Source organism: Palaemon carinicauda, chromosome 7 (genome assembly GCF_036898095.1).
Source record: "Palaemon carinicauda isolate YSFRI2023 chromosome 7, ASM3689809v2, whole genome shotgun sequence".
Taxonomy (NCBI): domain Eukaryota; kingdom Metazoa; phylum Arthropoda; class Malacostraca; order Decapoda; family Palaemonidae; genus Palaemon; species Palaemon carinicauda.
In genome coordinates this window covers 97,863,971-97,882,282 of record NC_090731.1, presented here as the reverse complement: position 1 = coordinate 97,882,282, position 18,312 = coordinate 97,863,971, and the positions used below count along the sequence as shown (strand labels likewise).

The window sequence follows — 18,312 nt, the reverse complement described above, 5'->3', positions numbered from 1 at the left end:
AATATCAAACGGGGTTACAGAGTATTCTTATAAGAACATTGCTGCAACAATGCGATGGTTCACGAGGTGTTGATGGTGGTCGGATTCAGGAGAATATCTTCTAAGTACTTGCCTTTTGGAGTCCGCTGGTAGAAGCCCGCCCGCGTCACATTCCCACCCTGGAAGAGAACTCGGGAGGAGTACAACGTTGTCACATTTACAAATTTGCAAGGGTTACGTAACAAACATCAAGTGATTTAATTGTAACCCAACATACAAAAAAAAAAAAAAAAAAAAAGGGGGTTTCGTCCAGAAGTTAAGTTTAAATTACTGGCATGTGCCCTTACAATAATCAAACAATATATATAATCTCCACAGGAAGAAGTTTGACAACAATGGGATGATACATTATCTTATCTGATCTAGATGGATAAAATTTGCAAGAAAGGTAGCTTATTACTTTAGATATTATTATACTAATTCATACAAACCCATTGATATAGTTAATATAATAAAACTACTTCTGTGGAGGAAAATAATCACATTTAAACATATATACCCGTAATACTAAGAATATTTTTATTCAAGGGGAATAAATGTCAATTTTTGACATTCTCCCCCAAGAAGAATCATAATTAGAAATAATGCAACTGTACCCAAAATTCTAAATCAAAACATACACTTAGAGTACATCCATAGAAATTAAATCCTTTCTCTCTTGATCACAGCGGATTGCTGCTGCACGCCGAGGTCTTGCATCATTCAGAGGCACACTATCTGGCTCCTGAGTTTCAACACTATCTGGCTCCTGAGTTTCAACACTATCAAATTCCCTCTCAGGTACCTCCAGAAGTACGATCTTCGTGATTGATCTCATGTATAGTTTATTATTCACTTTCACTTCTACAGACCTAATCACACCATCAGACGACGGAAACAGCTGGGTTACCTTACCCAAGGAGAGGAGGGATCTATAGCCTTTACCCAGATGATCTTCTAAGTCTACCATCACTATGTCCCCAACTTTCACATTTGCAGAGAGATTATTACTAGAGTTATTATGTCTCTCTCTCAAGGACACTAAATAGTCTCTTTTCCAAGAGTTCTCAAATTTCCTTAGCACTGATGATAGTCTCAAATATTGTGCTCTAAGATCACTTGAACTCGTGAAATCTTGGTCATCATTTGCTAAATTGTTAAGAGGGGAAATACAAACATTTCTCCCATAAAGTAATATGGAGGGAGTCAAAGCCTCACAATCTCTATCAGAGGAGAGATAAGTCAGTGGTCGAGAATTTATCACAGCTTGAAACTCAACTAGTAGAGTTCTCAGCTCTTCAAAGGATACACGTTTGTGATACAAAGCCTTGGACAAACATCCTTTTAGAACACCAACAAGACGTTCATAAAAGCCTCCAGACCAGGGGGCTCGCGGTGTAATGAACTTCCAATTAACACCATTTCCTTCAAGGTATGACCTTACCTCTGGTTCCTCCATAATTTCTTTCAGGAAATTATTAAATCCAACAAAATTCCGACCATTGTCAGATATAATCAGACTCGGCAGAGAATGATGTGCTACAAAGCGTCGAAATCCAGTAGGAAATCTGAAGCAGTAATGGAATGAGTCAATTCAAAATGAACTGCCCTGCTCATAGTACAGGTAAATAGACACACAAAGACCTTCTCCTCCAAACCAGTCTCATGATCAAAAATATTTATAGCACCAGTATAATCAACTCCTATTGATTGAAACGGTCTATCATATCTCACTCGTTCTGTGGGTAATGGTGGGGAAGGAGGCAAATACAACTGTTTCTTAGTTAACTTCTGACACAAAACACACTTTGACAGAATTGATTTGATTACTTAACGTGCTTTAGGTACCCAAAAAGTTTCTCTCAACAATACCAGTACAGAATTGACACCACAATGGTGATTATGTCTATGCAAATGTTCAACTATCAATACTGTTAAATAACTTCTGGAAGGCAATAACATTGGGCACTGAGTATCATAAGACATGGAAGTGTTTTCCATGCGACCCTGAGACCTAATTAGGTCTTCCTTATCAACAAATAAGTTTAACTGATTACACAAATTCTTAATATCCATGGACACCCCATGTGAATTCTTATCACAGAGGTACATTCTGGTAGTAGAAAAATGTTGCTTCTGTTCAAGGAGGACAATTGCCTTCATTTCATTAACAACAAACTTAGAACCTTTACTGCACTTACTAAGAAGGAGCAAAATTGACCTCATGATACGTTTAAGTTTACTTAAATTATTGTAATGTGGGATGTCAATTAATGGGGCAGAAGGTTGTACAAACTTAGGTTCTGAAAGAATTTCATTAACATGCACAGTTTCTGTAGCTAAAGATAGGGGGTAATCACCAGTTTAAAGCCATTTTGGACCATTCCACCACAAGGAATTTTGCGATAAATCTTTACTATTGCTACCTCTGGATAGAATATCAGCTGGATTATCCTTAGAGGGGGTATACCGTAGGGGAAACTTGAACTCATTAATTTCAGTGACTCTGTTTCGTGCATAGGGAATTTTACTATTATTGTTCTTCACCCAACAAATAGAAACCATGGAGTCACTCCAGAGAGTGCAAGAACTCAATCTTGAATCCTCATTCTGCATAATCTTCCAGCAAGTTTCGCACCCAAGGACAAGGCTGTCAATTCCAAACGCGGAATAGTCTGTTTAGGGTTTGGTGCCACTTTACACTTACTGACCAGTAAATAGCTTACACTTCTCTTGGAATCAGTCACATAGGCAGCAGCTCCATATGCCTTGTTAGAGGCATCACAAAATACATGTAAGTGGGAACATTCAGGATGTACAACAAACCTAGGAAACCTTAAACTTTCTACATTTCTAAAACACTTACAAATTTCTTCAAACCTTGTACATAATGATTCTGGTAAAGGGTCCTCCCACCCGTAGTTACTCCACAAACATTTCAGAAAATATTTACTTCTCACCTGTATTGGTGACAATAATCCTAGAGGATCAAACATCCGAGCTACTACTGATAAAACCTTTCGTTTGGTTAAAGGTCCTTTATGCTCACAATTTACTTCCTTTAGTGACATCTCATCTTGTGCTAGATACCACTCTAAACCCAAAACGTTTACTCTTTCTTTGCTAACGTCTATGGTTCTGTTGAACTCTGAATCATTACTGACCCATTTTTGTAGAGGCATATTAGCTTCTTCAAGAATCTCACTTAAAGGAAAGTTCTCCTTTAGTCTTTGAAGAAGCATTAAAAACTATTCGAATGGGAGTAGTTTCGGAATCCTTCAATATACCATGATGGGGTAAATAATGCCTGATAATAGGGGAACCTGCAGGAATTAATTCTATAAACCCAGACTGAACGTAATCTTTGATGATCTTATCATATTTAGCATACAAGGAGGGGTCAGATTCAAATCTATCTAACAAGGAATTTAATTGACCAATGGCTATTCTATAGTTAACAGGCGGTCTACTTTCGTCTTTAAATGGTAATGACACTTCATATTTATTGTCAACCCTTTTAACTTTATCCTTAAAACACTTAACGGATTAGTTAATTCTCTTTCTTCAGGACTAATTTCAGATTGACGAATACCGACACTTTCTAAATCCCATAATCTTCTAACTTCACAACAAGAATTAATAGGAATTTCCTCTACTTCTATTCTGGAACAACATACATTTGATGTAGTAATCTCATTAGATTCTACGTCGTCATAAGACCAACTAGGAAGGGGTCCAAAAATTAGTGCACCACCAGAACTATTCAATATCTTTATTCCAGAGCAAATTCGACTGTTCTGAATGAATTTTCCATAATAAGCAGCCCCAATGACTAATTCTATACCATTTACTTCATCTGAATTTAAATCATTATCTGCTAATTTTATGCCTTTACTCGTCAAGAACGCAGCTGACTTACATAATCCTGGAGAATAAATTCTGGAATTAACTCTATCGAATGCAGTGGCATTAATGACAGTACGAATTTTACCTAGTCTCACCACAACTCTTACTATATCACAATCAACTTCCATGGCATCACTGCCAAATGGTTTTACCTTTAAGGCTACTGTTGCTATGGACGATAGATTAAGCTTATGGGCTAATTCCATTGCAATAAACGTTCTTTGCGCACCAGAATCAAAGAGTGCTCTCTCAAAGGAACGATATCAATTGCCTGACACAATTACGCTAGCAGTAGGAAGAGCAGTCGAAACAGAAATCTTATTATTCTGAGAATGATCAATTCACAAAGAAGCAGTCATAACTACTGGGGAATCACCTTTACTAACTGCACCTTTGGGATCCTTATGAGAATTCCCATTAACATTTGATTGACTAACAGCACCTTTGGGATTCTTCTTAGGACACCCAAAGTTAACATTTGATTTACTAACATTAGTACTATTTACACTCAACTTTGGTGAAGCAGGATTTACAGGGTTTTCTGTTTTCTTACAAATCATCGGGTAATGAGGACCATCACATATATTACATTTAGGATTATTCCTACATTCAGAGAATAAATGACCACCTTTGAGGCAAGCAAAACACAATCTTAAACATTTAACTCTGTCCCTTCTACTATCAACGGATTTGAAAGTCTTACAATCGCGAGAAGCATGGTTCAATGAGCAAAACACACAATTATTGTAAGGACTACTATTACTAGGTTTACTGTTACTTGGTTGTGCTCTCTGCACGTTAGGCACATTTGAGGGAATTACTTTAGAATAGTTGCCCTGATCCCGTTTTCTTTTATTAGAATTCTCACTTTCGTGACAAAATTCCATCAATTCACAAACATATTTCAAACCTGAGGAAATTTGCTTGAAGTCAAGAGACATACTATTATGTTTATCAGCTATAGCCTTACACGTTTCAGGTAATAATTTTTTGCATATTATACTAGAGAAAATGGGGTTCATGGCTTCTACGTCTAAATTCAATGTTTTCATCTGTAAAATTATTTTTTCATAATCCAATTTAAAAGTGTTCAAATCCTCTATTGAATGACTGGGAGGGACTAAATGTGTTAATTTGGACATGAGTCTACGTTTCAAGTTTTCCTTATTATCATACTTCTCCTTAAGGGTCTGAATAGCTGCTGAATAATTGGCATTAGTGACAGGCAAACCTTCTCTGGCTTTGAGGGCGTTGTCCCTTAAACTAGCTCTGAGTATAGAAAACTTAATTACATTGGAAATATCCCTACGATCGTGAACCAAACTGTTGAATATATCCCAAAATGCAAGCCATTGTTCTTCCCCACCGCTAAATTCAGGTATCTTAATTTCTGGGAGGTTAGGGGGAGGGAGAGGATTAACGGGAGCCGAAGGAGGAGGCATAACGGGCCGTTGATTTCTATCTCTAGCGTCAATCTCGCTCATAGTTTGCTGAGTAGCAGCAATAGCTTTCCTTACACACCTAGTTATTGCTCTATAACTTCTACATAACTTGTCATATTCACTATCCTGTGAAATAATCGTCACATTCTGTGACCAACAATCTTCAAAACGTCGTAGTCCCTCAGTAAGACAACGTTCATACATTACAAGAGTCGATTTTGGTGTATCGGTATCACCAATGCAGCTACCTGACTCGTCGAGCAAATCTTGTAAGCAAATAATTTCCCCTTCAATAACTACCTTAATCTTAGACTCCATTATCTCGTTAGTGAATCAATAACAAACTTGAACAAATATCAGAAAATATATGGCAAATTATCTAACCCTGATTCAAATATAACATGCACTAAATGCTAGACAATTTGACCACGTGCTCTTAAATACATCTGGTCACGAAACCTAAGTTCAAAATAATGGCAACGAAATTGAACAAAATTTCTTCGCAGAGTAATTAACGAACAAATAATGTTCCATAAAACAGATTACTTGGTAAAACACTCCAAGTAATTCAATACCTTACCCTGCTCACCAAATACCTTTGGACACGTGCCAGCTATACTAGAATGACTTTGACGCCGACCATCAACCACGTGAACTTTATCGCAATTTATCTTTAACATCCAGAAAAATTCTTTGTGAATCGTTATAGCATCCGGTTCGAAGGACCAGAATGTGGTGAAACACTGGGGAATTTACAACCACATATGATAACTTTCTTTAAACTGTAAACCCTCGTGCACCAGCTTTGCACGAGGCCAAGTTACAGAACTGAGAAACAAACTTACTTAAGAGACATCTGCCGTTTACCTTTGATTCAAACTATATTTCCTGCACCGATTCTTTTGGGGGTGATGCCACACGGGTTCACAAAGACTCAATTAAAAAGTTTGACATATTTAATATTTAAAGTACACAAACAAAAATCATCAGAGTTATGTTAAAGAGTGAACATTAACATTACCACAAATGAACAAAATTTACGTTACTTGATAAAAATTTAAAAAATATCAAACGGGGTTACAGAGTATTCTTATAAGAACATTGCTGCAACAATGCGATGGTTCATGAGGTGATGATGGTGGTCAGATTCAGGAGAATATCTTCTAAGTACTTGCCTTTTGGAGTCCGCTGGTAGAAGCCCGCCCGCGTCACATTCCCACCCTGGAAGAGAACTCGGGAGGAGTACAATGTTGTCACATTTACAAATTTGCAAGGGTTACGTAACAAACATCAAGTGATTTAATTGTAACCCAACATACAAAAAAAAAAAAAAAGGGTTTCGTCCAGAAGGCAAGTTTAAATTACTGGCATGTGCCCTTACAATAATCAAACAATATATATAATCTCCACAGGAAGAAGTTTGACAACAATGGGATGATACGTTATCTTATCTGATCTAGATGGATAAAATTTGCAAGAAAGGTAGCTTATTACTTTAAATATTATTATACTAATTCATACAAACTCATTGATATAGTTAATATAATAAAACTACTTCTGTGGAGGAAAATAATCACATTTAAACATATATTCATAGAAACTGGGAAATACATTAGAAAACAAATACTCGTAATACTAAGAATATTTTTATTCAAGGGGAATAAATGTCAATTTTTGACAATACCCAATGATTTCCAAAAGCGATCAGTCTTAGCATGGGGAGCCTTGGCGTCTAGGTATCATTGTTACTTGGACGTGTGACCATACGGTGAAGGGAAAGCAGTGATTTGAGGACGAAGTGGAGGACACCGCAAGGAGGATAGGAATTTGTTCCAAAGGTCTCTCAGGTGATTGGGTCGTTGTATGACTGTTGGTAGCATGTTTAAAATCCTTAAGAAGCTATAGAAACCATGGCGTGTCCCTCTTTCATGAAGGGGCGGCCGACAGAGCTCTTGCTGGCTAGGAATGTCCATGCACACAGTAGTCGCGAGATCACGCTTCTCTGGAAAATGAACAGTCGATCGCACGATTACCGCCATAGTGTGGCAAAATACAAAAATTACTCATGCGTGTGTGCCACTAACCCGTGGTCAGTTTGGTTGGGACCATGCGCTTCACTAGCTGGCATGAAGAAAACATTCACAAGAGCACCAGTCAGTGTTTTGCAAGTTCCCTTTACCTGGCACGCATGCTCGAAAGTTGGTGAACAAGGTAAAGGTGGAGGGGCTAAGAACACTTGCTGCCAGTGATCTTAGATTAATGTCTCACTCAAAGGAGCAGATACCCTAGGCAAAACCCTAACGGGTAGTGCATTCTCAAACCTCAGACTTGTGCCGGTGGGGCACGGTGGAGAACGCCTAGGACTCCAGTTAGGCATCGGCCACGATCACCTGATTGCTCCGAAGAGCCTAACTTCGTAGAATTAGTGCAAGGTGGTGAAGAATTGAGCACTCACCTGTGAGGTACTTGAGGTGATTACCATTCAGGGGAGGAACACCTCTTAAGCTGATGAGAGCGTCGGCCATCCTCGCAGGGTTGAGGTTCATGAGGAACTTAAAACTGAACAAACCCAGTGCACGCATTCGCCCCAGGAGATGTGTGTTAGGCTGAAACTTTGAGGAGTATCTGCCTGCAATTCCTGAGGTGGGTGATGAATTGTTATTAGTAGCTAAAAGAATGCTAAAAGCCCATGGGTGCCAACATGAAAAAAACAGCCTAGTGAGGATAGGAAACAAGGAAATAAACTACGAGCGAAGCAATGAACAATTAAAATAAGATATTTTAAGAGCATTAACAACATTAAAATATTTTTTTTTTTTTTTTTATAAAAACTTCAAAAAACAAGAGGAAGAGAAATAAGATAGTGTGCCTGAGTGTATCCTCAAGCAAGAGAACTCTACCCCAAGTTGATGGAAGACCACTACCTAAGACTAGAGAACAATGGTTTGATTTTAGAGCGTCCTCCATGAGGAGCTACTTAACGAAGCTAAAGAGTCTGTTTACCCTTACAAAGAGGAAAGTAGCCACTGAACAATTTCAGTGCAGTAGTTACCATTGAGCAAAAAAGTATTGTGGAGAAAGAATCTGCCAGCGGCACAAGACCTGCTGGAAGCGACTCCCCTCTCAGCAGCTCGTTGGGAAAGGTCAAGACCAACCCCTGCTTAGGCAGCGTTACACTCATGCTGTGCCCCAAGCTTCAGCACCTCCAACAGCCATTCTTTTTTTGGGAACCTGAAATTCCCAAGGAAGGTCAGAATTGGGTCACTGATGCAGAGCATCAGGGTCTGCCGGGCCCGTAGGTTGTCTGGGGGTTTAAAGGTCCTTGCTCTTGTCCAATTGGCCTTCAGAGGAAACCGTACGGCTCCCACTGGAAGGATGACTGCTCCCGACACTCAGTGCAGGGAGAAGCCTGCATGCAGGTGTGTGGTCTGTTTGAAGAGCAAATTCCATGAAGATTCATCTCCATAGCTGACCTAAACGTGCTGCAAGTGCAGCCTGCTATGACAAGGCTAGCCAGCGTATTCGAAATCCCCAAGACTAAACACAGCAGTAAAGAGAAAGAGAAGCTTTTAGGTTTTACAACCAATTCTAAAGGAATGAATGTGGAAGAAAGAGACGAGACATCTGCACTCGATCATAGCTAAAACAAGTGTGGTGGAACTCCCTGGGCGAGTGTGTGAGCGTTGAGGATGGTCTACGTCCATTGACTAGCTGAGGTGCCTCACACTGAGGGACCTGGGGGAACACAAACATAGAATAAGGTAAGGAGGGTTGTTGACACTGCATAAATGTTTTATGGCTAAATTCTAGCTCGCACTGAAACATATCCATGGTAAAGAACGAGGGTTTGTATTGTGTTGGAAAAAAGCATGATTCCAATGCAATTAAACTTTTTAAGAATTATAACGATAAAATAATGAATGACATCAGGTAATGCCTTAATATATGCATTATTTTTAGAGAGTCTGTTGCTAATTATATCGATTCAGTGTTACTGTGTTACTGTGTTACTTTTAAAAAGTTTTGGTTTGTTTCAAATTATACCATGTTCTCTCCTACTTATAATGATCTTATACCTTTATTAGTCAGCAATATTGTATACAAATGTTCATGGTGTAAAAAGTAGGCCTGTTTTATGAGAACTGGTTACTTTTATATGATAATTAATTTTTTTACGATATTTTGTGCATCAGGGTGCAGAAGAGCCTTTTGAAGATAGGATACCACCTGCTCCCAAAACTCCTAGATCAAGGAAGGCTGCTCGTTTCTTCCCTGTTGTTAAAGAGAAGTCCAGTGTTGATCAGAGAACTCCAAGAAAGAAGAAAACGAGACATTCACATAATCCTCCAGTAGAGTGTCATGTCGGTTGGGTGATGGACTCCAAGGAACATAGACCTCGCACAAGTTCCATAAGGTATGTTTTGAGTGTTAATTTTACCATTGCTTCTCATGAGTAGTTTGTGGAATTTGATAACCATCAGATGACAGTTGTGCATTCAGCTACACTGTTCCTTTCTAACTACTTTGAAAGTCTCTTTCTCTTTGGGTTAAATAACACTTTCTTCCTTTCAATTTCATCTATTGGTAAGATCACACTTTAAATTTTATTTTGTTTTCCTTGGGCATGGACTATAAAAAGATTGGGTTGAATATTGCATTAGACCCTGTAATAGAATGGGGAAATAGATGCTTCCAGGGTAAGGCCTCATACGGAACAAAATTTGATGAATGACATCATAGAATATCTAGTACTGTACTTCACTGCACTACTAGCCGTCGTGTAATAGTTTTTGTCTTTTAATACAGAGATTTTTTCATTCAATTATATCGGGTAACCCATGTTTGCCAACGGTTATACTCGTATAATCAGATGAGCAACCTGGTGGAGTAAAGAGAGCTTTTTGTGTAAAGGAAATGCCCCCTGAATCTTGATGAAATCTTTGGCAGCAGGGTGACTGATTGAGTTTAAGGAGACGAACAAACTCTCATCGACTTTTACTCCTGATGCCTGGTGGTTGATCTTATTAGAATTAGTATGGCCTGGTAGGGGTCACTTGCCTTAGTTAGATAAGCACTGTGCATCACAAGAAACTGGCTATCCTTTGATGTATCTAGCCAATGAATCCTCTATGGATTAAACCGGGTAATGGAAAGAGAAGATGACAGAATGGCCTCCAGTCTCTGGCAAAGCGGGTTTCTAAGAAGCTCCCGGTTTATAAATACCCCAAAAAAAATTAAAATTGTTAATTGGAATGTTGGAACCATGAATCAGATTGAGAAGTTACAGCAAGTGGAGAGGGAATTTATGAAATATAGTTTGGATATCTTGGCCTTAAGTGAAACACGTAAGCGGATTGGTAAGAAAACTTTAGACTAGGGCAATATATAAATCTATTCAGGAAGAACAGATGGAGTTGGAAGAGAAGGGATAGGAATTATAATGACACCAAGAGCAGAAAATGCATTAACTGGGTGGAGAGCAGTAAATAGTAGATGAATACTATGAAGAACGGCAGAGTGTAATAGATGAGATCCCAGAGACAGATATGAAAATTGTGAGTGGTGACTTCAATGTTAGAGTTGGAAAGAATAATCAAGGGATAGAGAATGTGATGGGTGTCGAAGGTCTTGTCCATGTTGTAAATTAAAATGAAGCACATTTCATAAGTTTCAGCTCAGCAGACAATCTTGTCTCTGGAGGTAGTCTTTTTCAGCACAAGGACATCCAATGATGACTTCGCCATGTGACAATTACAAAAATTAAATAGATCATATTACCATTTATGTAGAGAGGAGGAGGACTGAGAAATATAAGAAGCTACAGAAGTGCAGATATTGGTAGTGATCACCAGCTCCTCATTGTCACACTGAAATTAAAACTGAAAGCACCCAACAGAAAGGTAGATAGAGTACCTAGATTTGATACAACTAAGCTTCTAGAGGAAGAGCACAGAGAAACATTTGCAATCAAATGTAGGAATCAATATGCAGTCTTAGAGATTTTAAGAGACAAAGAGCAGACAATTAATGAAGAATGGTGTGCAATTAAGAACACATATCAGTCAGTTGGTAATGAAGTCTTAGGATACGCAGTTACAAAGAGAAATTCTTGGATATCAAATGATACTTGGGTACTATAAAAAGGAGACAGACATAAATTGACTGCTGAAAATTTTCAAGGAAGTAATGAAAATGACAAGGTAGAGCATGCTAAGTATTCCAGTATTAATAGTGAGGTCAAAAGAAAAACCCATGAATGACTGTAGAGAATATTTAGACAGTAAAGCAGAAGAGGCTGACAAAGCTATGAATTCAGGAAGAAGGTATGGTGTGAGAATTGCTCATAGAATTATTAATGAAATCTCACCTGGGGCAAAGAAGAAGCAGCATATACCCATCAAAAAGAGAGATGGCTCTGTTATAGTAACAGATGATGAAGAAAGACAAATGTTGGATGGAACACTTTAGTGAGGTTATGAATAGGAGATATGAAGGGAAGAATTTGATATGTACAGTATATTCCTGAAGCTGATGAACACCTTGATGTGCCCATGAATGAATTCAGTGTGTTTGAAGTGGAAGCTATCCTAAAAAAAACTAAAGAGATAGAAAGCCCCTGGATGTGATGGGATAACTGCCGAGATGATATTGCCCGAAACTGAGGTGACTCCCAGAATATTTAAAAGATTATTTTGTAGTGTGTGGCAAGAAGAGGCAAACCCCAATGAATGGGAGTTAGTAGTGTTGGTGAAAATGACTAGAAAACATGATCTGACTGATTGCAATAATTACAGAGACATTACACTTACGTCGGTTATGAAAATATATTGTATGCTTATTCTATAGAGATTGGAGAGAAAGATTAATGAAAAGCTGAGAGATGAACAAGAAATATCTCAAATAATGTAGAAGTTGTACTGACTAAATTTTCATTTTGAGACATGTTGTACAGTACAGCAAGGGGTAGAATATAAAAATTCACTTTTGATGCCATTTGTGGAATATGAACAAGCCTTTGATAGTGTACGCCAGCCAATTTTGCGGAGTGTCCTGCGTTATTATGGAATTCCTCTTGAATATGCGAGTTAAAGTCTCTTCATAAGCATAGCAAGTGCAAAGTTAATCTTATTGGAGTCTTATCAAATGAATTTCCATTGAACAGCGGAGTACTCCAAGGGAATGTGTTGTCGCCCGTGTTGATTACCCGCCTAATGGATTTTGTAATGCATAGAACAGCTGGAGATGGTCGAGAAAGATTGAACTTGATCGGTGATAGGAATTTAGCAGACCTAGAGTATGCTGATGATGCTGAACTTGTTAGCAGAACATCACATGATTTGCAACGCTTGCTTACCTGAATGCATGAAATATCACATGAGGTTGGGCTGAAGATAAATAAAAGAAAGACGGAGATTAGAATGGAGTTTGCAGTGGAAGATAAAATATCATTGGAAGGAGAAAGGATTAATGAGGTAGAATCATTTAAGCATTTAGGAACTATAATCTCCAGTACAGGGTCATTAAAATTAGTTTAGTAAAAGATTGAAAAAAGAAAATCAGACAATGGCTAGGTTAAGTAATATTCGAAAATCAAATAGCCTGAAGTTACATATAAAAATCAGACTATACATCAGTTTAATGAAATTGGTGTTAATATATGGACATGAGTCATGGTATGACAATGAAACAATCTCCAATAGATTTAGTAGATTTGAGAACAAAGCCCTCAGAAGGATATTGGGGAGTTAAATGGCAGGACAGGACTAGAAAAGAAACTATAAAGAGATTACTCAAGTGTCATATGTGGATGAGATCATGATGAGGGGTAGATGGAGATGGCTTGGCCATGTTCTTCGCACTCCCCAAGAGAGATTAGTTCACCAAACGTTCAGCCTGGCTCCACAAGGCACTAGAAGAGTTAGAATACCCAGTCCTACAAGGCTGAGGACTATGAAATGCAATGTAGGAGAAAATGAATGGCGAAGTATTGAATTAAAAGCTCAAGATAGACGACTGGCGAAATCTAACAAAGTCCCTCTGCGTCAATAGGCGTAGGAGGAGATGATGATTCATAGTAAAGATTGATACATGAAATGCAACTATCTAATTAGGAAGCTTGGCATACTGAAGGTGATAATATTGTGTAAAAAGTCTATATATTTGATAGGTTATTGTGTATTATCAGTGCTTTCACATTAAAGATTCTTTTACTTATATAGACATCTAATATTTGTCAATTCCCCATTCTAGAAAGTATTTTCTTGCCAAAAAGCACAGCAGGTTCAAATTTAGATTTTTGCTTTTCTCCCTGGGATTGTAAAACTTTTTAATGATCAACCACTTACTAATCTACCATTTCTTAGAAATGATTGACTGATTCCTCTTGTCACATGCCAGTATCCTCTTGAGCTCTATTAGAAAGGTTTACTAGATGATGTCAATCTATTTTTACCTCACAAACAGGGAATTATTTTGTCCTTTTTCCAAGATATCGCTATATTTTCAGCTCTTGGATAGCATATTTCTTATCTTCTATATTTTAGGTACAATATTTCTAGTAAACACTTGTAATTCCATCTTTATTTGCAAGTACTGTATCATGCCTTTATTGGGTAGAAAAACTAGGTTTTACCCAAGTAAAATCCATGTACAATAATCCTTTGCTATATCACAGTTCACTTATCGTGGCCTCAATACATCTATCATTTATTAACCCTTTTACCCCCAATGGACATACTGGTACGTTTCACAAAAGTCATCCTTTTACCCACATGGACGTACTGGTACGTCCTTGGAAAAAACTGCTATTTACAATTTTTTTTTTTTTTTTTTTTTTTTTTTTTTTTGCATAATTTTGATAACTTTATGAGAAACTTAGGCATTTTCCAAAAGAATGAGACCAACCTGACCTCTCTATGAAAAAAATTAAGGCTGTTAGAGCAATTTAAAAAATATATATTGCAAAATGTTCTTGAAAAAAAAAATGCCTGGGGATTAAGGGTTGGAAAGTTCTAAATAGCCTGGGGGTAAAAGGGTTATTATACATAAATCTTTATAAAGGACTCCTCTATATTGCAAGTTTCTGCCAGCAGGCTATTTTTATATTTTTTGGGATTTTAATGTTTTAGTTGAAAATGGTCATTTTTTTTACTAAGTTGATTACAGTAAAAAAGAAAAATGCAGAAATTTGGCTCGATAGTGACAAAGCAATGTGTATAGTTTGTTTAGTTTGTAAGGAATAACAAGATGGGTTTTTGCTGTATGTGGCAAGAATCTGTATGGAAACAAAGGAATTTTGAGGAGAGTAGCCTAACTTGCTCATAGGATTTAGTACAAGACACACTATTGGACGGTAGAGGAGGTACGACCAATTAGATTACACTGACCTGAATCCTGGCTGCTGACCAACCGTCAAACCACAGGATCACACTCGAGCCAACTGCAGCTTTCAGTATCCCACATTGTCAAGTTTGCTACTACGGATAATACAGGACATCTCTGTATAGTTTTTGTTTTCTTAAAATTACGAATTGCTTTCAACCACAATTATGTCAGCAAAATTTTCTGCCTCTTATAAGGCTTCTAACTGGGAACCCCAAGCATTGGTGAAAGATGCATACCATAGCGAAGAAGACGAAACTCTCTGTCATGCTTAAGGAATGGAGAAGCTATGTGGTTGTAGGCTGCCATTGCAGCATCAATGAATCTACCGTTACCCGAATCAACAAAAACAAAAAGACTACTATAAGGACAATTGTAAATGTCACTTTGAACAAGACATCTAAAAAGGGTGGTCACTTCCTGCAATAACACCATTGCAAGAATGAAAGCAGCATTACCCCGTTGATTAAGTAACTGCAGGAAGACATTGCACGGGGTAACAACTCCTTATGCATTAATGCCAGACAGCTCTACAACAGTTTACAGGTAATGGTGATGACCCAGAACTAGGACTGTTTATGCCATCTTCCTCCAAATCAACCAAATGTAATGCCAGGAATGTCTGGTTTGATAAGTTTTAAATGAGGTTTAACCTGGAGTGTGTGCATGGAGAAGCTGCCTCTGCTGACAAACCGGCCGCTGAGGAGTATGTGAAGGAGACTTTCAAAACCATAGAGAAAGGAGGTTACTTGCAGACTTTCATTTTGAATGAGGAGACCAGACCCCCTGGATTCAAGACCTACAAAGATCACCTCACATTTAGATTGTGTGGGAATGCTGCAATCTGTATGATAAAACTATCATGCCTTTATCTTTATGATAAAGACAGCACTTATTTATAAGTGCAAAACTCCAAGTCATCAAAAACAAAAATAAGACCCTGCTGCCAGTGTATTTGATGCACAACCAAAAAGCGTGGATAATGAGAGCATTGACATCGGATTCGTTTTGACTCTCTCATCCCCAAAGTTGAGCATTATCTTGCCAATAAAGGCCTTGATTTCAAAGTGTATCCTAATAGACAATGCTGGAGACCATGTGATTGACCTGTATTATGAAGGCGTACAGGTAGAATTCTCACTGCTGAACATGACATGGCTGATTCAGCCCATAGATCAGGCCATTCATGCTTTTAATCCACTTTATATGTCAAACTCAACAACATCTGGTTGAGTCTATGGATGTGGTAGATAACGTCTCACTGAAGGAGTACGGCTGCGGATACACTAATGTAGCGTGTCTCCAAAATTATCAGGAGGCTATGAAAGAGATGAAGAAAGAAACCTTAGATGCTTGCTGGAAGGAATTGTAGCCAGTAGTAGTCAGTGACTATAAAGGATTCTCCAATAATGAAATCCACCACTCGGTAGTAGATAAGGCAGTGTGGCTTGGGAAATTGCGCGGAAGAGATGGCTTCACAATGATTACCAATGACGAAAATGACCTGCTCGAGGCCCACTCAAATCTATTAAGGGATGAAGATTGAACAGAAAATGACGATGTCTACAATTACTACGAAGAGGAGCATGAAGATCCCAAGAGGAAGAGAAAGAAGTTGACCTAACACTGTAGCAAAAATAGCAAAAGAACTTCAGAAAATGGCTAAAGATTGGGACCTATAGATGATTTCTGTATTGCAATTCAGAAATGCTAGTGGCAGAGCCATGGAACTTTATAAGTATATCCTTCTGCATAAGATGGGCAGCGTTAACATTGCTGATCTCTATGATCTTCCTAATCGGGTGGTTGAATCAGTAGAACTTCAAAAGTTCAAAGTTGGAGCAAATGCTTTTTTGTTGACCAGCCGGACATGAGTCTTTTTATAGTTTATTTATGACATATCTGGTTTTTATGTTGTTAATAGTTTATATATAACATGTCTGTTTTGACGTTGTTACTTATTTTAGAATGATTTATTGTTAATTTGTTCTCTTCATTTATTTATTTCCTTATTTCCTTTCCTCACTGGGCTATTTTTCCCTGTTGGAGCCCCTGGGCTTATAGCATCTTGCTTTTCCAACTAGGGTTATAGCTTGGATAGTAATAATAATAATGTCCCTCTCCCATGAAAAAAAAGATGGCCACTACTGTCAGCATAAATAGAAATTACTTTCCTGAATGATGGTGAAGATATTGGTGCTTTCAGAAGAGCAGTAATTCGCTCTTTTACTGTACAATACATTTCCCTTTCCGAGTAGGTTACCTTAACACGGGAAAAGGGTTTGCACATTGCCATGATGAGCAAAGCTATATTAGTTGGGGTCACCCACTCTAGGTTAGTTTGCTGTGAGTGATCAGACAAAAATATCCCACCATCACCAACATGCAGTGATGAAAAGTGGGCAAAACCCAGACAGGAATAAAACAGCCCCGTCTTGGCCCCCAGTCCCCAACGGCAGTGGAAAAACTACTGCTAAAGGTGGTGGGAGCTTACATACCAATGCAGAAGGTTGCTAAAAATCTTTGGACTAGAACAGACCCCCTTTGGAAACTGAACCATGCAACATACGTCAGGACCCTGTCTAGGGAAGAATATCATGCAGTGTTACTAGAAGAGATGAAAATAATAAATTGGGATATAATAGGATTTAGTAAAATTAGAAGAACTGGGGAATCTTAAATAGTGTTAAAAGGTCATATATTTTGCTTCAGGGGACATAAAAGGAACAAAGAAAATTACGAGTGGATTTTCTTATTAATAAAAATCTTGCTGGTAACAGAATTTTGTTGTTCTAGTGATAGAATTGCAGGATTAGTTATTAAAGTAAATAAAAAGAATAAGCTAAAGATAATTCAAACCCATGCACCAACAACATCCCTTACAGAGGAAGAAAAAGAAACTTATGAAGATCTTGACATCTATAAGAAACACTTGATTTACATTTTTGCAATTTCAATGCTAAAGAAAATCAAAGGAAGAGAGGAGAACCAGCAGTAGATAAATTTTCATTAGGCAAAAGTAATAACAGTGGAGACATGCTTATAGAATTTGCTAAAAGAAACAATTGAAATTATTTACACACTTGTATTAAAAAGAGCATAGAAAATGGAGATGGAGAAACTAAAAAACAAAATCGATTTCATTCTCAGTGAAAAAGTTAATTTAGTTAAAGATGTAACAGTGTTAATGGGACCTTCCACTATGCTGTTTGACATAACTTTAAAAAATAAAAAATCCTTTTATTGTTTCTATGTATGCATAAACATGTCGTACATGCTCTCCAGAAGTTTCAGCCAGTTATTTTAACAAATAATGAAAATAAAGTGGTCTTTAAATGATGACGTCATCCTTACTGCATCGTTTGCATGACTGATTTTGACAGAATTGTCTTTGCGTGTTTATTTTTGCATATAGCGATTTTTTCACTTTTGTTTCGAAATCTCGTACGTCTGGCAGAGATGTATGGCATTGGTAGAGGTTAGGTGAATGCCAACTACGACTACGAAAAGACCAGCCTGAGTTTCCAATGACATGTAGAAGTTATGATGTATGCATGTTTATTTA

At 37.8% G+C, this 18,312-nt stretch overlaps 1 protein-coding gene across 3 annotated transcripts in view; it reads left to right on the top strand.

Moving 5' to 3' along the window:
• LOC137643975 (la-related protein 1B-like) overlaps positions 1 to 18,312 on the top strand; it is a 798,692-nt gene that overhangs the window by 542,885 nt on the left and 237,495 nt on the right. For all 3 annotated transcript variants that reach the window (XM_068376809.1, XM_068376808.1, XM_068376807.1), the window contains one exon: positions 9,560 to 9,780. In XM_068376809.1, the coding sequence (XP_068232910.1) occupies positions 9,560 to 9,780 (221 nt within the window). The remainder of the gene's footprint in view (positions 1 to 9,559; positions 9,781 to 18,312) is intronic.